At 49.1% G+C, this 21,607-nt stretch overlaps 1 protein-coding gene across 1 annotated transcript; it reads left to right on the top strand.

Moving 5' to 3' along the window:
- Positions 1–337: 337 nt before the first annotated feature.
- Positions 338–19,886, top strand: mfsd3 (major facilitator superfamily domain containing 3). The gene is made up of 6 exons (XM_079750682.1): positions 338–470; positions 1,439–2,305; positions 9,992–10,139; positions 14,266–14,366; positions 15,906–16,015; positions 18,496–19,886. The coding sequence occupies exons 2-6, from the start codon at positions 1,588–1,590 to the stop codon at positions 18,721–18,723; spliced, it is 1,305 nt and encodes a 434-aa protein (XP_079606808.1). The 5' UTR covers positions 338–470; positions 1,439–1,587; the 3' UTR covers positions 18,724–19,886.
- The last annotated feature ends 1,721 nt before the right edge of the window (positions 19,887–21,607 follow it).

Genomic DNA, 21,607 nt, shown 5'->3' with positions numbered 1-21,607 from the left:
TCACAATGACTAAAATAAAAATGTAAACCGCTATGTACATACCATGCTTTTAAATTAGCAATAATTGAAGGCGGAAAAGTGAGCCTTAGAAAAATCCTAATAGATCTTGATACCTGGCTTTATTGTTACCTTTTGATGTTTACCATAAGGAAAAGAACGATTCGAGGTTGGTTGTGCATTTGCAACAAACTGATAAAATTCAAGGAATTAAACCACATTCCAGATCCTTTAAATAACTTGGAATTTAGACTATATGGGGGTTTAATGTGGGTTTTCGTTGGCGAATCTGGCAACCCGGAGCCCTCGGTGACGAGCAATGTCAACAGCCGCTGCCCCACACAGGAGTCTCATGTGCAGCTAACGTCGGGCTAACGCCTCCCCTGCTCAGTGCGATCTATGCATCCTGGAGGCTGTTTTAATGAAAACCACCCCAGCCAAAAGTGACAGTGAAAAGCCATTAACCACCCGCCGTAAGACATTTGTTCATTGGTTTCTAACCCGTCAGTGTCATTAGTCATCTGGCTGCTGTTTCGGCTAACTAGCGGTCTGAAAGTGAGCTAGCGATAGTATCAGTTGTCACTGGGTCAGCTCTTTATGGCTGGTTCAGACTACACGATTTCAGCCCGATTCTGCCCTAATTCGTTCGTCGGGAGACAAATTTGCGAGTCGTACATGATTTTGAAAAGTCGGCGACGAGATGAGGTCTTGTAATGGGGCATGCTTGCGATCTGCGTCTGCGACGTTCGAAAACGCCACAACGAAAGTTTGGCATGCCAGAGATTTGGAGGAATCGCATGACGTATCCATTGTTGACATGGAGGGAATCCCGCGAACAGCTGGAGCTCACGGGCAGTGTTTACCTACTAGTAAAGAACTCACTAGCAAAGTAAAGACTAGTAGAGGTGCGCGGCAGGCTGTCATACTCGCGGACACCGTGGATAATCCACGGGTCGGGTGGATTGCGTGGAAAGAAAGTAATTCTTGGAGGAATTACGGGCGAGTCGCGGTTGAAATAAATAAATCATAAGTAGGTTAACATATTGACTTGACAAACGGCAAACAGGACAAATTGGACATTATATTTTTCTATAATCTTCCTGCTTCTGAAATCTCCGCCCAGCGCTGGTCCGCTGGTTTTCCATAAGCATTCCAAGGCATGCTGTCTTAAAGAACCTCTCGACACAAGTTATACAGTTCAGCCGATGTTACCCGACGGTGAAATGCTTGTGAATGGAAGTTTTGCATGAGAAACAGTGACCTCATTGACATTGCCAACAGTCAGAGACAGTGGCTCCACTAGTTATGGCAGGACCCTGGCGGTCCCTTATAGCAATGTTCTTGTCGTGTAGTATTACTAAGTGCATGTTGAACCCTATACGCCTGCCACCTCAGCACTGATGCAACTAAAGCTATCCATGTCCCCCTCTGATCATCCCAGGTCACCCAGCAATCCAGATCCACCACTATCACAACCAGTACCCCCACCAGTACCACCACCCATCCTTCTGCCTAGCCCTAATAACCACCCTCTATTAAACACCTCTCCTATGGACTGCAGAGTCTCTGCTCTATCCACCAAACGCTGCCATGGGACACATGATGAATGACAAGCTGGTCTTTCTGGGCCTGCTGTACTTTGTTCAGGGCATCCCCTACGGGCTCCAATCGTCTCTGCTCCCCGTCTACCTGCGGGGGGCCGGCCACTCCCTCACCCGAATCGGCTTCACCAAGATCCTCTACTTCCCCTGGGTGCTGAAGGTCCTGTGGGCGCCCCTGATAGACAAGATCGGCTCCAAGCGGCGCTGGCTGGTCGGCACGGTGTCAGGGCTGGCGCTCACCTGCGTCTCCAGCGCCCTGCTGGCCCCGGAGTCCCACATCTGGGCGGTGGCGGGGACGCTGCTGGTCATGAACGCCCTGGCGTCGGTGCAGGACATCGCGGTGGACGGGGCGGCGGTGGGCCTGCTGAAGAGCCGCGGCGAGCTGGGGCTTGGGAACACGGCCCAGGTGGTGGGCTACAAGGCCGGCTCGGTGTTCGCCGGCGGCGGACTGCTGGCCGTGATCGACGTGGCCGGGTGGAGCTGGATGTTCCTGCTGCTGACGTTCGTGTACGCCGGCGTGGCCCTGTTTGTGTGGGGCGCGCCCGTGCTGGACGAGGACTCGCTGAGGTGCCAGCAGCAGGCTGACGGGGGCCGGAGAGGAGCGAGCCAGGGGGAGGACATCGTCAGGCCCTGGAGGGTGTGGAGGAAGATGCTGGCAGTGCCCGGCACCCCCTGGACGGTGTTGTATGTGCTCACGTATAAGCTAGGTGAGTGTGTTTCAGAACCAAACACACATTGAATATGAGCACATATGAAAATGATGCAGTATTACAAGTGTAAATGAGAGAATTTCAACGTTGAATCCTAGCAAGCATACAATTTGGTGATTTATGTAGTCATGCTTCGAGGCTAGCTCAAATTACAGTATTCAATTTGTTTTAAGGATAAGGACCTGGGACATGGAAAAAATGATTACCCTTCTGTTTTGCAGCGAAAGCATTGCAGTTCAACCTTTCACCTCTAGATGTCTCTGTTGGCTTATCCATTAAGACTGGAGAGCGCAACTCATTCCATCGATCGTCCAATTCCAGCGACGCGGCAACTTGAATAAAAATAAGATAAAAAACACGCACAGCTCACCTTAAAATAATTCTGTAGTAGCCCTCGTTTTTTAAAATCAACTTTTCACTTTTTTCGTATTGTGTACCTGAAAAAAAAATGGATTGGCTTAGGGTGGTTGTCTTTTCGTTTTACTCGACAGCAAGCGTAAAGGTAGATAGCGCGAGTAAACTTGAGGGGGCGATTGATGAAGAAAGGGATATAGTTGATATGGCCAGAGTTTGGTATTTGTTAGCAGAAGGGGATTAGGATTAGAGCGTCTTTGTGTTTGTGTGGCATTCAGAAACCGACATGGAAGATGCAACATTGCAGTTGTTTTTTTGTGTGTATGGGCCTTTGGTGGGGTGGTGGGTGGGAACGTATGTCGTCCCTTCCTATTTGCATAGTCCCTACGTGTGTTTAACCGTAATGCTCTATATCTTTGTGTTGTTGTTTTTTTTACATTGAGTGTAAATGTGGCCTGTGGATGTGTGGGCTATTGAGAGAGGGAGAGAGAGAGAGAGAGAGAGAGAGAGAGAGTTGAGAGTGACTCAGTAATCGGATGAGCCCCTGCAGACAGAGCTACTAGATGAAACATCAAGAATGGCTGAACCCCTAATCTGTCTAGGGAGCCCCCCCAACAGACACACACACACATACACAAACACACACTCAAAAGATCACAAACAGCTTATGGACATAATTACAGCCATAATCACTCTTGTGATTTTATAGTCTCATTGTTGGCAGGTTTCATTAACAACATCAGCAACTTTACCGTGGTGTTAATATTGCTATTAATGAAAGTAGCTTAAGAAAAAGCCATGTCTTTGATTATGTCTTGTGTAAATGCCCTTGTGAAATTTGTATGTGAGACGGTATTTTTATTAAGGGAATGCGTTTGTCAAAATGTGCGTCTTTGTAAATCGAAAGGAACACACACACGGGCGCGAGCACGCGCGCCTCCATTCATTCCTCATGAAGACTTTTTTGAGTTTGTCCAAACCAAAAGCCAATTAGACTCGGACTTGATTCCGAACTTTGACCCCTGTTCAATTTGTGAACCGTGGACATGATGTGCCGACCATCCGGGCAGATGCCCACGGATGGATGGAGAAGGAAAAGTAGTAATGAGTAGCTTAAGGAGAATAAGTTAAATATACAGACGAGGGAGAGGCAGGACCCAAACATCTAACATCATATGATGTACAAAGATTTCCTTGGTTTAGTTTGTGGATCTTTAAACTTTGGGTGTCGTGACGATGTGACTGAGATGAGTATATTTGATGCAAAACCGCTCCGAAAAAAACCTAATCAGCACACAGTCGCACACAATGAAGGGCTTAGGCGCTAAGTGTCACGGGTTGTCGCCCCGCAGAAAGTGTGCGTTACGGAGCGGGACAAGCCCGCCGAGTGACCGAGGGGACGTGAGCTGAAGGGGGGGAGAGAGGGAGAGCAGGAAGGACGGCTGAAGGAACGCTCCCGATGGTAGCTTCTCACGGGGAATTGAACAGATGGACGAGAGAGAGAGAGAGAGAGAGAGAGCGTCTCGTGGCGAGCGCAGAAGGTGAGCGACGGTGCGTTTTCGTCCTGTATCGCCCTCTCTAACCGTCCCCGTATGCAGGAGGGATGGAACAGTGCGACGAAGCGCACGCCAGCCTTGACCACCGTCTGCGGGAGGTGACGGGGTCGTTGGTGAGACACGTGAGAGAAATGGGTGTCGGACGACCGCCACTGTGCTGGGCAGGGGGGAGGGGTCAGGGGCATGATGGGAAATGAGAAGGGGGGAGGGAGTGAGGAAAACCTAGGGGGAGGGGGGGGGGGGGGAGAGAGAGGAGGGAAAGAGGAGGACTCCAGATAGAGGCTAAAGGGGGGGGATGAATTAATGAAGAACCACCACATGGCACCCTGAGAGATGAAGCAAGATGGCAGCTCCAAATATTAAAAAAAAACATCTGAAAGGTCCATACTAAATAAAGCTGGACAAATGGAAAAAACGTGCACAAAACGCTTAAAAAAAACGCCAAAGCGCCTAGAAATATAAAGAGTATATGGGCAAATAGTGATGTAAGTTGACTCTTTCTATTATTTATAATAACTCTCGACCCTCAAACCCGCCAGCGGACCCTTAGTTATCGGTTAGATCATGCATGGCCTCTGTAAGCAGACAGAAACAAGAAGACTGAAACATGGAGACTATGCATGATCTATCCGACAGACACACACGCATACACACACTCAAAAGATCACAAACAGCTTATGGACATAATTACAGCAATAATCACTCTTGGGATTTTGTAGTCTCTCTTAACTACACACACACACACACACACAGGCAGGACATCTGAGTGGTCCCTGTGATGCCAAAGGGCCCACTCAGAGGTCCTGCCTATGTTTGTATTTGAGAGTGTCAATAGGCCGCTATAAGCACAAGGGCCACAACATTAATGCTAATCGAGTGTGTGGACAGACCTCTGTTGACCCTACTCTCATCAGGGTGTTTGAAGGGAAGGTTTATGGCTGTGGATGTGGGCCTGTTTGGACGTACCCTATACACACAGACAGCTTTCTACTGCCTGTGGATGCCTGTTTGTGTACGTGTGGGTACCAGGGGACACACATCTGTTACTCCTCTTGGTTGTGCATTAAAGAGCCCAACGTCAAACACTGAGATTTAATACATTGTGTTTTGGGTTGGGTAGAAGGTGTAAGGAAGGAGGGGGGCGTGTTATCCCCATGGTTACGACCGACTTCGACTTAGTGATACTTTTTTAGCACCGTTGTGTGTGAGCGTTGTAATGAGCGATGTTGTGTAGGAAATGTGACACACGGGTGTCAGGGAAGCAACCTCAACCTCACTTGAACCCGGACATTAAATAAATCGTGGCTAAGACCGAGCTTCACTATCCAAACACACCTATGTTGTGTGTGTGTGTGTGTGTGTGTGTGTGTGTGTGTGTGTGTGTGTGTGTGTGTGTGTGTGTGTGTGTGTGTGTGTGTGTGTGTAAATAGAACACTTTATGTGTACACTATGTGTCTGGGAGCCTCACCCTGACTCGGACCCGGACATTAAAAGAACCGCTGCCCGGACAGAGCTCCACGCGTCCACCCAAACAGCGGTGCCCATGGCATCGGAGAAGGCACTCAGACTTCAGGACCGAGGGGGGCGCCGGTGATCGCCACACGCATTCACAGCAGAGTGCAACGTGCCCACGGTGATCAGGGGAGAGGGGCGAAAACATAGGATGGTCCACTTTTATTAAAAAAATGGGGACTTACTTTGGTAACGTTTATTCATTTTATATTAGCTCTCGACCCTCAAACCCGCCAGCGGACCCTTAGTTATCGGGTAGATCATGCATAGCCTCATGCACTTATTTTGGTAACATTTAAAATAGCATAGATATCTGTGTTGACCATCCTATGGTCAACACAGATATCTATGCTATTTTAAATGTTACCAAAATAAGTCCTAATTACCGAGTTTTAATAAGAATCAAACCGTGTTGGGTTCACCGGCTCTTTAAGGGGTGGACACGCCGCCGCCCGGCGGGACGCGGCAGGCGGGACGCCGGCCTGCGGCGGCTGTCCTCCTCGCTGATCACTCCAACTCACCCTGATCGGCGGCTCTATTGTCTGAGCCGCGCCGTGGCGACCACAGTTTGATGATCCCACTGCCCTCGTCGACCTCTCACCTCCGCCACCCTGCTGAGCCTTTGCTCTAACCACTGACCCCACCCCCCACCCACCCACCATCCCTTTGCCGGTTTATCCTTTAAATGTTCGAGCCAAAGACTACACTGTTCTGTTTCTTTTTGCTGAATACATTTTTTTATTACATTTATTATTTGTCTCTCTGGCTGTCTCTTACTCTCTCTCTCTCTCTCTCTCTCTCTCTCTCCCTCTCTCTCTCCCCCCCTCTCTCCCTCTCTCTCTCTCTCTCTCTCTCTCTCTCCCTCTCCCCCCCCCCTCTCTCCCTCTGTGTCTCGTTCAACACCTCGCTGATCTTCTATCTCACCAGCCCGCCTCTGTCATTTTCCCCTTCACTAACTTCCTAACAATGTCTCTGTTCATCTGCCCTGACCCCTCCCCCCACCTCACCCTACTCCACCCCCGACTCTCCCCCACTCTCCCCCGCACCCTCTCTCTCCATCCCCGACTGCACCGGGCGCTCTCTTCTGTTGCGTCTAACCTCTGCCCTCTACGTGCATCCCTCGTCTGTCCGTTCGATTTGCTCTCTCTCTGCCTTTTGTGCTGTTTGCTGTTCAAACGAACCTCCTCCGTGTTAAGACCCTGTCCTCCGCCTATTGTCACTCCCCTTTCTCCCTTTTTTTATTCCTTTCCTTATTGACTCCCAGCCCTACTTTAACCCGTCTTCGTGTTGAATGCAATCCTTGCTTACAGCATTGCTTTGAGAATATGTTTAAACAGGGAAAAACCTGCAATGTTGTGTCAGGCTACATGTATTACAGCCACCCCTCTTATGTAATGATTAGTCGCAGGCAGCAGTATGCAGGCCTTTGGTATTGAACGTAGCAGCGGAGCTGGAGCACTGAACTAGAATAAGTGCAAACAAGCCATAAGACAAGCTAGATAAAGCTTAATCTAAAGCTAGGTAAAGTTAGACCTATGTAAAGCTAAAGCTACGTTTACGCATTGTTTTTAAAGATGGAGTGGTTAATGTTATTTAAATGTACCTGGATGGACTAATACAATACCTTACTACCGTTACTCAGACTTACATTGATAACTTCTGTATATATGTTCATTGTAATGTTTATGCATTCCTTTTCGTCATGGGAAGAATTGACTTTAATTCGAGTTAGGCATATGTACAATCTTTTTACACTGTACAAACAGGGAATTCTTGGTTGGTGGTGCTTCCGAAATCTAGCAAACCATCTGCATGATTGTGTCATATGGGTGCCATGCGATAGGCTACACATCGGAATACATTGTGGTTTTCTTTGGGCGATAATCCACCATTTTGTGATTAGAGTTATCCCTCGCTGTGGTGGTTTCAAACCCAACAATGTCAGCCCATAATGACAATTGATTTTGCGATTGATTACTTAATAATGACCAAAACACCATTACCACCCATAACCTTCCTATTGTTCCGAGATGGTCATTGCTCTAGAAGCTCTACAAGCCCTTTGATTCCCAGTAGTCCCTCTTTGAGTGTGTTAGTCTGCTGGTTCTGCCGGCAGAATTGGCAGCGCATGCACAACACATTCTCACATATTCAATGTTCCAAGGTAACTTTTGAGTTAATACACTCCGTTGCAATTAAATATAGAACGGGCACATTCTGCTGATTGTAAAATACAACACAGCTCGTTTCTGGTTGATGACAATTTCTACTTATTAAATCCTTAGGGTTAAATATTCTTTTTCACCAAATCAACCTTTTCTGCGTTTGTTTTGCTGACAATATGTTCCATCAAAGGAGAAGAGCTCACTAGATGAAGAGAATGTCTGATGAACGCACACACAACCACAGCTCACGTCGGAACCTCCCACCGCATGTCTGCCGGGGTCGACGCACCTTCATCGGAACAAGTGACACTTTTCTATTTTTCCCATCCGCACTCAATATCACTCAAAGCCGTTCAGCTCACACTTTGAGGCTGTCTCTCTCTGTCTCTCTCCCGCTCTCTTCCTCTCTCTCTCTCTCTCTTCCCCCTCATCTCAATCTCTGTTTAATCTCTATTCCCTTTTTGCTTTCTTTTCTTTTCCTTTCTCTATTTTTGTTTGTCTCCTCGCTGACGGGGCGAGCGTTGAGAGTGAGTGAGGGAAGCGAGCGAGGTTGTCGCCTGTATTGTGTCTTCTTTGACGGCGGTCTCGGAACACAGCTGTCACTCACGCGGCTCCGCGAGGCCCCTGCGTGCGTTCTGAAGTCAGCCTCCATTAATATAATAATGCCGCGCAGAATATTTTACTGTATTGTTCAGCGGAAAAATTACCGACACCACACGTTGAGAGAGTGTCGCGCTGGGTGACAGAAACTCTGTTATTTTTTTGACTGAGAGGTCTTTGCGAGGCGCGTTTAATCTCTGGATTTATTAATTTATTTAGTTTGGTGTTTTCCTTGTTGTGGTTTTAAGTGGGAGGGCCCCCTTCTTGTCAGGAATACATTACCCAGACTCTCCAGGAAAAACAAAAGGAGTGAGGTGTGTTGCACTTTGCCGTGCCTCTCCTTTAACTCTACAAGCACATCTGAGGAGATGAGCACACCTTGTGGTCCTGCTGTCGACGGGGGGGGCCCGGGGAGAAGTTGTTTGAGGAGTTTAACTGCGAGGGGAGTCAGACTGGGCCTGCTGTGTGATCCTTCTTCAGACTGCGTGACCGTTTGCACTCTCCATTTTCTACTAGTGTCTGGACTTCCATACTTATTTGACACTGTTATTACCAATTATTACCTTTAGGTTCGGTTGAAATGCTGATTAATACGGACCTATCAGGCCACCAATGAATCATTTTCAAGTATTGATGTATAGTGAATTATACCCCATATAACATAAAATACACTGAGTCTCTGTCTTTGTCTGTGTCTCAGCTGTCTGACATGGCCTGTGAATATACTGTTTCTATTAGGTGCAATGTTCAACCGCAGTACCTCCGTGAGGGCTTGTGCCTTTATCCAACACCGATGAGAGCCACACTCCTAACACTATTGCTCCGTTCCTTCTTAAATCTCTCTTTTTATATCTTCCTCTTTGGCTTTCTTCCGTCTGTGGGCCTTCATCACCTAAACCCGGAGTGTGCTCCGTCATCCATTTCTGTTCCTCTGTCTGTCTGACGCTGTGTCTGTGTGCGTATGCGTGTGTCTGGCACTTATTATACTCACTTATTGTTTGACTTACGTCCCGGCACTTAGAAATAGTACTTAGCATTGTGTAGCGTCGTACCCTAGCTATCTTTGTTGTGTACGGGGAGGTGGGTTATCTAGTGACAGCGATATATTGTTGTTTCTCTTTCCTCTGACAAATCTACTTATTTTAAGTCGCATTGGATAAAAGCATCCGTTAAATGCCGTGTGTGTGTGTGTGTGTGTGTGTGTGTGTGTGTGTGTGTGTGTGTGTGTGTGTGTCTGTGTGTGTGTGTGTCTGTGTCTGTGTGTCTTTGTGTGTCTGTGTCTGTGTGTGTGTCTGTGTCTGTGTCTGTGTGTGTGTGTGTGTGCGTGTGTGTGTCTGTGTCTGTGTGTCTGTGTGTGTGTCTCTGTCTTTGTGTGTGTGTCTGTGTGTGTATGTGTGTGTGTGTGTGTGTCTGTGTCTGTGTCTGTCTGTGTGTGTGTGTGTGTCTGTGTGTGGATGTGTGTCTGTGTCTGTGTCTGTGTGTATGTGTGTGCCCAGGCGAGCAGGGGGCCGTCACCATGTTCCCTCTGTTCCTGCTGGACCACCACATGACGGCCAGGGAGCTGGGCTTCTGGAACGGCGTCATCGCCATGGCCTTCTCCATCTGCGGCTCCTCCCTCGGAGGGGTGCTGCTCGCCCAGTGCAGGTAACTCCCCCCCCACCATCCCCCCGTCCCTCCTCCCCCCCCCCCCACTCATCGTTAACGGCGTTGCAGCGATGCTATTACCTAGGGCTGTGCGATTAATCTAATTTTGGTCGCGATTTCGATTTTAGGGTCAAACAATCACAAAACGAATATAATCGAGTTGAAACATTTTTTTTGTTATTAGTTTTTTTTTGATTAAATGTTTATAGAATGTGCAGAACAGCTGGATACATATCTGTACATTTTTGGGGAATTTGAACATTTTCTATTTGACCATTTTGTGTATTTTTTTAAGGCGAAATTTCAAAGTTCTCAGTTACAAAGGTTTTTTTGGGAGGGACGTGCTGAATAAATACATCATGTTTTCAATCTCCAAAATAATCGTTTGAATAATCGTGATTTCAATATTGACCAAAATAATCGTGATTATGATTTTTTCCATAATCGAGCAGCCCTACTGTTACCCTTTGAGACCGAGATAGATTCAAATGGACCAAACCGCCCTGCTTCCTTTGTGTCACAACAAGGTCAGCTGGACGCTTTTGTCTGAGCAAATATAGCACCAGGAAATATCCCCGCCCATCTCGCCAAATCTAAGGGCAATACGAGAAGATCCGATATCACGATGCTATATATGTTAAGGGCGGACTTATTGAAGAGTGAACATCATACAGTACATTTATGATCAAGAGTTCACGTCTGCCTAAACATAAACGTGTCTAACGTTGTCAGAGTTCATCACCAGCCCCCATGCCCCAGTCTGAGCAACTCTGTCTTCTCATTATGGAGATATCAACCAAACCCATGCAAACAATATTGCTACACTTTAAGATGCTGAATCATACCACTTAGCTGGCAAAGGAGGACTAGGAAGAAATTATTTCAGAGATGGACAGGGTGTATACTGCATGTCATTTTGTCAACAACTTAAACGACCACGCCAGGGTAATTTTGACTTGCCATTACCAGAGATTCTAATTAAGGGTTTTCTGTGTATACAGCGTATAATTTACCTGTTATCAGTCTACCTTACTAAGTGATGTTCACTGTAATTCATGCTGACATTGATGGAAAAGCACTTTTGGTAATTGTAATCGCCTCTTGTGAAATACTGGCTGACAATATCCTTTGCTGGAAGTATGTATAACTCCACTACAAACCTGTGTTTGACTGCATGTCAATGGCCAAAATGTCTCTAATCAGCTTATTAAAATATACCAGCAAATGATTCAATGGGACAGAACCAGGCGCAGAAATTAGCACGAGTTTCCACTCATTTCCAACCATTAAGAGCAAGGAACGAATAATAAACAATACATCGGTCCCGGCTATTATCCCATTATGTCATGTCCCTTGCCTCAGGGCAGAGTGATGGAACACAAGGTGTACACACATACATGTCCATGAAGTCACCTGTGGGAAGTGTGTCAGTTCCCACGCTGCGTATTCTCTTACACGGCACCATCCATCATCTATTATGATTGCGAGTCGTCCTTTACACACTGGGGATCTCAGTCCGGCTGTTTTGAGGAGTTACGCCTTTAAATGGTCAACAACAACTGCTAAAGAATTCAGCTTAATCGATTGATGAAGAAAATGTATGTTTAAACACATGTTTAGTGGCTGTTTACGATCAACTAAAAAGTCAAGCAGGATCAGAATGATGTCAGTGTGTTCATGAATGAAAAACTTGACAGGGTTTTAATTGTGTGTGTTTGTGTTTGTAAATGTTGTGTTTTATGTTGTGTGAGTTATACCTTTTGCCCTTTCGGCCTATCGCACACAGGGCAAGTTTGGTATTGTCCCTCATGTTATGTAAAGCATTTGGATGGATTCGTAACACGTTTCCACATTGTGGAATAGAGACGCTTTAGTAGATTTACTGAGCTGACGTTATGAAGGGCTGGTGAAGGGCTGGAACTGGGAGCGGGCGAGTGAGAAGCAGACAGAATGGACAGAGTGAGAGAAAGGCAGAGTTAGGTGTTCTGTGGGAAACTGAACTGTATGCCTCTAGTGTCCTCACACACAGACACACGCACACGCGCACACGCAGACCCAGAGCCGTGGTTCCTCCAGCACTGAGTGGCCACTGAGCCACTCAGTGCCAACCCCCTTGCCTTTACACCACAGCGCTATCAGCAACCTGAGAACACAGGTTTTATCTTATCCGGACCTGGCTCTGTGAGGTGGTAGTCAGGCAGGTTCACCCTCACGCACGCACGCACGCACGCACGCACGCACGCACGCACGCACGCACGCACACACACACACACACACACACACACACACACTGACACACACACACTAACACACACACATTCACACAAAAACAACACACAAACACACTGACATGCACACCCCGGAGTCTCCTGAGAGAGTGTGAAATGAATGGCTGTCATTGAGAACAACAGTAAAGCAGCCAGAGAGACGAGAATGTCTTTAGCATGTGAATGCTGCAGGGTTGATTTTCTTAGTCCAGATAGGGCTCCTGGTAGCAGCCAGAGCAGAGACTGGCCAGAGAGAGGAGGAGGAGGTCACTGGGGAAGTTGAGTTGTCATAATGTAAAACAGGTAATTGGTGGATAATGAAATGTAGAGTAATGCGTAATGCATACCGCGTGTGGTTCTTTTGACTCTGAAATGCACTCAGGATAACAACTCGATGGCCCTGACGCGTGCTGGCAAACACACACACACACACACCCATACCCCACTCGCAAATATTCAAACCTTATGATTGGCAGGCTTCCTTTTAAGAGTGATTGACACTGTGTTAATCCCTAAAGTCACGTGTGGGCTTGTATATGTGTGTGTGTGTGTGTGCGTGCGTGTGTTAACCACTGATTACTTATCTTCATCATGCTGTGGATCTCCTTAGCTTATTGATTACCATGAGCTGAGCACACTGGGGAGCGATTCTCTACCACTTACTGGGAATCAATTAGTGTCTGGGGACTTGTTTACTCTTCTGTGCGTGTGTGTGTGTGTGTGTAAAGGGAGAGAGTGTGCTTGCATTGTTGTTCATGCATGTGTGCGTGCTCTTCTTACCAAAACGCATATGCAAACAATGGGCCTTAAAATAATGAAGATATTTGCTCCTATGGGAGCCTGTGTTGTGGTTGCACGGTGTCTCCGGGCTGACAGCGATGGCCCCACACCGGGACCGCAATGGAAATAAGCCTTCGGGCTTTGTTGTGTCATCCCTGACTATTTACGTATTTCAATGTATGGCACAGAGTGCTGTTCGTGTTTTATATGAAAATGGTCAAATAAAATCAATCAGTCAATACATTTTTCCCCCCTGTGTCCCCCCTGTGTCCCCTCTGTCCCCCTCTGTGTCCCCCCTGTCCCCCCCTGTGTCCCCCCTGTGTCCCCCCCCTGTGTCCCCCCTGTGTCCCCCCTGTCCCCCCCCTGTATCCCCCCTGTCCCCCCCTATGCCCCCCTGTGTCCCCCCTGTGTCCCCCCCGTCCCTCCTGTCCCCCCCCTGTATCCCCCCTGTCCCCCCCATGTGTCCCCCCCTGTCCCCCCCTGTGTCCCCCCCTGTGTCCCCCCTGTCCCCCCCTTTGTCCCCCCTGTCCCCCATGTATCCCCCCTGTCCCCCCCTGTGTCCCCCCCTGTGTCCCCCCCTGTATCCCCCCTGTCCCCCCCTGTCCCCCCCCGTATCCCCCCTGTCCCCCCCGTGTCCCCCCCCCGTGTCCCCCCCCTGTATCGCCCCTGTCCCCCCTGTCCCCCCCGTGTCCCCCCCCTGTGTCCCCCCCCTGTGTCCGCCCTGTCCCCCCCATGTCCGCCCTGTCCCCCCATGTCCCCCCTGTCCCCCCCCTGTCCCCCCCGTGTCCCCCCTGTCCCCCCCTGTCCCCCCCGTGTCCCCCCCCTGTGTCCCCCCTGTCCCCCCCCTGTGTCCCCCCTGTCCCCCCCCTGTCCCCCCTGTCCCCCCCGTGTCCCCCCCCTGTGTCCCCCCTGTATCCCCCCTGTCCCCCCCGTGTCCCCCCTGTCCCCCACCTTGTATCCCCCCTGTCCCCCCTGTGTCCCCCCTGTCCCCCCTGTCCCCCCTGTCCCCTCCTGTGTCCCCCCTGTATCCCCCCTGTCCCCCCTGTGTCCCCTCCCTGTGTCCCCCCTATGTCCCGCAGCATCGGAGCTCTGATGCGGCGGGTGTTTGTGATGCGGACTGTCAGCATGGTGTTCCAGAGCTCCCTGCTCACCGTCCTGGACCCCTCCCCGCTCATGAAAGGTGAGAGATAACGCTCGAAGGAGTAATGAAATAAAACACACACACACACACACACACACACACACACACACACACACACACACACACGTTCAATACCAACAACGGGATGGGAAGCAAAGTAATTCTCCATCGGGGTGTACTCAAACATGTGTTAAACTAGTTGGAGACATGTTTGAGTCTCTACGTTTACATTTAGGCCATTTAGCAGACGCTTTTATCCAAAGCGACGGGTGAATACACACATTTGCACCCCAATGGCGGAGCCAACCATGCAAGGCGACCGCCAACCCGTCAGGAGCAGATTGGTTTTAAGGGGTCTTGCTTAGGGGACACCCCAACACTCAAACTAGCAACCTTCCTGCTACAACCTGCTCTATCTCCTGAGCTAAGCCGACCCAAACTGCCCCAACTTGCACCGACATGGGCCAGTGTGCCCTTCACGTTGGAGGTTGTCCAGAGTGTTGTGTTGGCTAATGGCAAGTCAGTGATGGCCGAGCTCGGGCGATATTCTCGCGTTGGGCGTCTGTGCTCGTCGGGGAGCCATCAGAAGACCATCAGAGGGCTGATTCTGCTGCGGGAAACGTTAGAAGACAGTGCGCTGGATGGACCTCTTAACGCCGCTCTCCAGAGAGCGGCTCTGTTGTCTCTGTGAGGCGCGGCGGCGTCGCCGGCTCTCCGCCGGAGATCAGGCGTCAGAACCTCGTCGTTGTCACTCATCTCATCCCGGCGCCGCCTGCCTGTCAAACGCCTTTTGGTCCGCTCGCAACCATTTCTTCACAGTCTTTCATTTTCTTTTCCAACTCCGCAGTGCGTATGCGCAGACAAAACATGTTTTTTTACGATATATATATATATATATATATATATATTTATATATTTGGGTATATATACATCCGAAAATCATGTTTCAAATGGTTTCAATATTACATGACAGCACAACGCTCCCTCGCTGCGTCTACCGTGCTCCGTCTGTGCCTGCGTGTCCCGCGTCGGCGGCGGCGTCGCGCAACACAACCAAGTCTCACCAACGTCGGAGGGACGACTCGGGCGGCTCGGTGAATAATTCAGCGGCAGCACAAGCAGTGCCTGATCGACTGTGTGGTTTCCTCTTGTGTTCCCTCCCAGCCCCTCCAGAGAGTAGGCTGGGGAAGGGTTTTTTGTTTTTATTTTTTTAAAGAAAGGCAATCGGAGACACTCCGGCAGCTTAGCATCTCGGCCCCCTTTTGTCTGCTGAATGGAATCTCCAAACAGACTACAGTAAGCGTCAGCGAGCGCAGCAGAGCCAGCCCAACGCCTGCTCTCCTCGCCGACTGTTTAAGGCTGTTCCTCTCCCCCGTCTATAAGATGTGACGCATGAATATGTATAAGTATCGATGTACTGTAGGCCTGGCTGTCAGGATCAGATTGAGGATGCGTGCCTGCGCGTTGATGTGTGTGTGCGTGTTTGTGCGTGTGTGCGTGTGCGTGTGCGTGCGTGTGCGTGCTTGCGTGTGTGTGTGTGTCTCCATTGACGTCGGCTGTCTCTAACCTCACCTCTAGGTATGGCGGTGCTCAGCATGAGTGTTCAACACTTCCTGGGCGGCCTGATCACCACGCTCACCTTCACCACCATGATGCACTGCACCCAGAGAGCTGACGAGAGCGTGCAGGTGAGCCTGCTTGGCTGGGATCGCTCTCGCCTGCCACCCGGGGTTACGGCCTCGTCACGACTTTGTGTAGAGATTGAAGTGTGGTTTGGATGAATCCGAGGATATGGTAGCCTCCGTTAGGATGAACAAACGAAGAGTTAACTAGTCAATGTCTGTAATGTGAAGAAGTTGGTCCCTTTTACTTTGTCAATAAAGCTTTGCTTGTAGTTTATGTTACGTACTGATGCAAATGTTTTCTCATACCGCCCTTTCATCGCCAATTCATGTGCCGCTCTATACTCTGTAGTCTCTCTCTCTCTCTCTCTCTCTCTCTCTCTCTCTCTCTCTCTCTCTCTCTCTCTCTCTCTCTCTCCCTCTCTCTCTCCCCCTCCTGTGCCTCTTGTGTTTAACGGTAGCTGTTGTGTTTGGTCAGTGGAGGTGGTTATGGGGGGTGGAGGTGGTTATGGGGGTGGAGGTGGTGGTGGTGTTATGATGATTCATCTGGCTGTCATCGCGTCTCCCCGTCACCCTGTTTCAGCTGCCAATGCCCACACCCTCTCACCTGTCCCAACAGCAATCACAATTTCTATTCATTGCCCCCCCCCCCCCCCCCCCACACCCTCAACTGCCCACCACTTTTTTGTCTTCTCTCTCCCTTTGTAGCTCTCCTCCACTTCTATTCGACAAACCAGTCCCTGTGCAACACAACACAACACACAGCACACACACGCACGCCTTTTCTCATCTGCCGTTTGTGGTGGTCTAACTGGGCCGGGTTGGGCAGAGGGTCAATGAACGTCTCTCCCGTCCTGCTCCCTCTGAGGCAAATTAGGATTCCACCCGCGGCCGTGTCTTCGAGGTGACGATATGTATACAAGCGGGGAGAAAACACTTGCTGCCCTCTCACCGAATCCTAGGTGGCGACATGAACGCAATTGAAAAGAAAGCAAGGCCCAGTGTTAATTTGAGAGCTCCTTGTGACACAGATACCGGGGTTCCTGACTATGTGTTGTCATGCGTCCCCCACACCACTGCCCTTAGAGACATATAGCTGTATGTACGTATGTGTGTTGGTGCGGGCGTGCGTGCGTGTGTGTGTGTGTGTGTGTGTGTTTTATTGAAGGTAGGGCTATCCAGTGACTGTAAGAGGATAGTGTGAGTGCTTGTTAAGGATCCCCAGTAGAGAGTAACAGAATCTTTTCAACAAGTTACTCGGAATAAAGGCACTCCACTTAGCTGTGGTCACGCAGGGCTGCGAGTGCTCTTCCAGTACAGTCCGGCAAAACAACTTTTATTTTGAATGTCCCTCTATAAATGTTACACGAGCACATGAGATTGTTTTGCAAAAAAACCCAACTATATTATCAGTTATGCTCCTCCGTTGTGCCATGTATCCCTAGCAATATACTTTACATTTGTTGGAATCCGAATTTATATTATTTATTATTTAGTAAAGTAAAATGTATATGATCAGTTTAATGACACAAGAAATCCTATTGGGCCGTTTGCCGCATTCCTTTGGGAGAACTATCACAGGTGTCGGCTCAGGCCTTCTGTTTGGCTTCAGGGAGCAACAGAATGCTGCACTGCTCTTGGGCAGAGGGAGAGGCTGAGGTTAGGTTAGGTTATCTCTCTCTCTCTCTCTCTCTCTCTCTCTCTCTATCTCTCTCTCTCTCTCTCTCTCTCTCTCTCCCCCTCCATCCTCGGGGCCTTCAGGCTTGGATCGCCTCCTCGTCTCGACTTGGAACCACTCCTCAGTATCTAGACAGCCGTCTCTTTCCTTCTCTCCGTTTCTGTTCACTCCTCTCACTGTTTCTCTCATCTCCTACATTCAGTCCTCCCCTCCGTTCTGTTATGGGTAAAGAAGGTTAAATGAGTCGATTGAAGTGCTTTGTTGAGATTTGAGGGGGCCCTCTTCACACTCCGTTCAACACTTCTTACATACATAATTTTTCACTCTCTTTTCACACTCCCCCAACGGTAACTCTACTCTCTTTAACCCTGTCGCTTCTGCATTCATTTCCCTGTGTCTTGTTCATCGCCACCTCTCCTCACTCTTCTTTCAAGTCTTATTCTTTGCTCATTCCCAATTTCCTAAAAAGTGTGGGCAGTATTTTAGATAGTTAACATAGTCTACTGGCTAGGGTGTTTACCACCCCGTCAAAGTCAGCTGGACGCAATCCCCAATGCCTGAAGCCTCACCTGCGGCCTTCCTAGACCGAGGCACTCACTAAGGCCCCTACCTCCTGTCCTCCTTAATGACAAGGCATCTGAAACCTGTCTGTAATGTGTATTGATGGGAATTTCATCCTAGCTATCTTTGTTGTGTACGGGGAACGGGTTAACCTAGCGATTGTCAGTGCTTGGCACTTGGTTCTATGAACATCCTTACTGTACCCACAGCGATAAATTGTGGTTTCTCCTTCTTCTTTGGATAATAGCGTCCGCTGAATGCCCTAAATGTAGAATGTAAAGGTTGAACCCCCTCTGCCCTCCCCCAGGCCACCCACTACAGCTTCCTGGCCACGCTGGAGGTGCTGGGGAAGCTGCTGTTCAGCGCCCTGGCAGGCGGGATGGTGGACTGGCTGGGCTACCAGGTGGCCTTCCTCTTCTTCCTGACCCTGTCGGCGGGCACGGCGCTGCACGTGTGGACGGCCACCCTCACCGGAGCCCTCCGGGAACAGCCGCTCAAACAGCCGCTCAAACAGCCGCTCAAACAGCCGCAGTGACCGCGCCCAGAGAGAGGTGCGGAGAGGAGGGGCCGGAGGAACGGCAGTGGGCCGCCGGGCGTCCGTCCGCGGGCCAGCCTGGCGTTCATGGGAGCGTCCGGACTCGTCTCCTAAAGTCGGAGTGTAGCACACACGCACGCGCGCGCGTGGTGCAGTAGACGCTTTACTGGAGTGTAACTCGGGCACCAGGGGGATGTAAAAAAAAAAAAAAAAAAAAAAAAGCGAAGGTATTTTGGGAGAATTTAACGTTGATGCTTTGCGTGGGCGGTCTGAGCGAAGGTTTAAGTGAGAGACATTTTATTGAAACATAATAAGCCATTGGTAAGAACGTGTAGTTTAAAGCAATATCGCCGCCAGTGATGGTTGTCCCATCACATTGTACTGTGCTGTATGTCAGTGGGATGTTTACTTAATCGTTTCTATTAAGGTGCCGCTACCTGTGGCACAGAGTTATGTCGTTATTATGCTCATTTCTGAAACATGCTTCACCAGCTTCAGTTATATCCAAGGAACCAGCAGGAGTCATAGATCAGTCAGTCCATAATAAACAGGGTGAAAATGACATGGGGAAGAAAGCAATTTAGTCGTTTGGCATTTATTCCTTGGATTCCATCCTTCTATAAGAACGAAATAAAGAAATAAATCGCACCTCGAATTGCTGGTTGCACAGCATTCGGCCCTGTAGCTAGCTAGCTGGTTGGTTACCAAAGCAACCTTAAGCCTTTCACACTGCATGGTGCCATCCAATCTCAGTTCTTCAATTTAACAATCCCAACATAAAAAAAAAGCAGTGTGTAACTACTGTTTACTAGTTACCACTGGTTACACACCGGTCACTCTCCTATTTGAGTCTCATGATGTACGAATGTAAAAACTAGGATGCAGAATAATAAAATGCACAGCACTGTATAACTCTTGTATTAAAATGCTAAATTGTAAAGTACTGTAATACACTTCAAATCATCAGCACAAGGATCCACTTTATTCATTTTATTAGTTTAGGCAGACCGAATTGGTGTGTGTGTGTGTGTGTGTGTGCGTGTGTGCGTGTGCGTGTGTGTGTGTGTGTGTGTGTGTGTGTATGACACAACCGAAATTCTGTAATAAAAATTAAGTCTTATACTAAATATAAAAGTCTTAATGCTAAGGGTGTTTTATCCTTACCTCATCATAAAGCCTTATGAATTCTGGCATGATGCCAGCTCCAGCAGTAAAGAAAAAAGGCAAAATAAAGATGAGTGTGTGGGTCATTTCATCTATTTACCTGTTTAGTTTAGACTGTTTGTGTATAAACAAGACAGAGCCATAGCCGGCTCACAGATCCCGGCCCATGTCGATACAACGCTGCCGTGGTCTGTGAAGCCAAGCCCACTGTCGTTCAGCAACATCACAGCACACTGGATGTAATGTACATCTCTGTCAGCAAGGTGGTCTGTGATTGGCTCCCCCCCCCAAAAAATGTAATAAAAGCAAATAAAGACACTAAGTCAACGATCAAGCTTCCATCTCTTCTGTACTCGTGTCACTTGTGTAAGGCGGCGTTCGAAACCGCTTCATTTCATTTTCACATCCTTTTGTCAACGCAGTGTCTATACGATCGACCGCGCGCACAAGGCCGTGTTCCTATTCAGGGACACAATGCGCTCCACCTGGGCGTCCCGTGCTCTCGCTCGCTCTCCCATAATCCTGTCCTCAGGCGGCCGGCCGGGCAAAGGAGGACAGGGTGTGAAATCTCCCAGGAATAATCCTACCTTTTAGAGTGGTCTAGCGCTGAAGGCCTCAGCGGCTTCCATTGAGTCCGCCTCCTCCTCCTCCTCCTCCTCCTCCTCCTCTGCTTCTCCCGGGTCTCGGGCCGCGCTCTTTCAAGGAACGCCGCGGCTGACGGCTCGGCCGTCGTTCAATGGGCGCCTTGTGTCACAGGAGCCACGAGGCCCGGGCGTCTCTAGTAACACAACACACGCTGCAAAGGGAAGGATTAGTTTGGTTTAACAAGACGCCCTGAGTGGCCCTCCACGCTGCATCCTCCCACCGCCTGCGTCATCGTGCGTAGAGCCCGACCTGCCGGCTTCACGGAGGCACTGGGGAGGACTCTGGGCCACTCTGAGAGAGAGGGGGGGAGAGAGTGGAGGGTCTTTCCACAGCCAGAGGAGAGGCCTCTTATGCCTCGTTTCCACCAAGCGGAGGCGGCTCGGGTCGGGACAGCTGGGCTACGCTAATTCTGGCCGACACCCTTATAGAAATTGCTGGCGGCAAGGGCGTAGGAACCGGGGGGGACGGAGGGGACGAGTCCCCTCCAATATTGGAGACAGTCGCATTTGTCCCACCTAAAAATTATACCGGGGGAGAAAAATATTTTATTTTATTTTGAAAGCGCAACACAGCGTCTTGTCACCGCTTCTTATTCTAAAAAACTGGATGATTGAGCGTGCAATTAAAGAATACATTTGATATTCAGTTCATTACTGCCATTCAAAATGTGTTTTCCTTTACATTTACAAATGTATCTTTTTAGTAGAATTAGATATATTTGTGAATTTTTTCAGTGTCGTTAATTTATGACATATTTCTGTTCAAACGATTGACGGATCTGTCAGGTTTCCGATATGTGTCCCCCCCAATGTTAAACTCATTCCTACGCCCCTGCCTGGCGGGTACTGTTTTATTTGATTATATCCCCCTGTCGGACTGAGGTGACGATTCTGTCAGCCCTTCAACAGACGGCAGTGTGTAGCTCCACCTTTTCGGCACCCTTTCCTCCGTTGGGGTACCAAGCGGTCTGAAAAGGTGGAGCTACACCGTCAGAAGGGTGCGCTGGATTAGTGCTGGTTTATGGCCACGATCCTCGAGGTTAAAAAGTTCCAAAGGGAGTGGAAAATAATAAAAG

The sequence above is a fragment of the Pollachius pollachius genome (genome assembly GCF_949987615.1).
Source record: "Pollachius pollachius genome assembly, chromosome: 1".
In the NCBI taxonomy this organism is placed as follows: Eukaryota; Metazoa; Chordata; class Actinopteri; order Gadiformes; family Gadidae; genus Pollachius; species Pollachius pollachius.
This window is presented reverse-complemented; position numbering and strand designations above follow the sequence as displayed.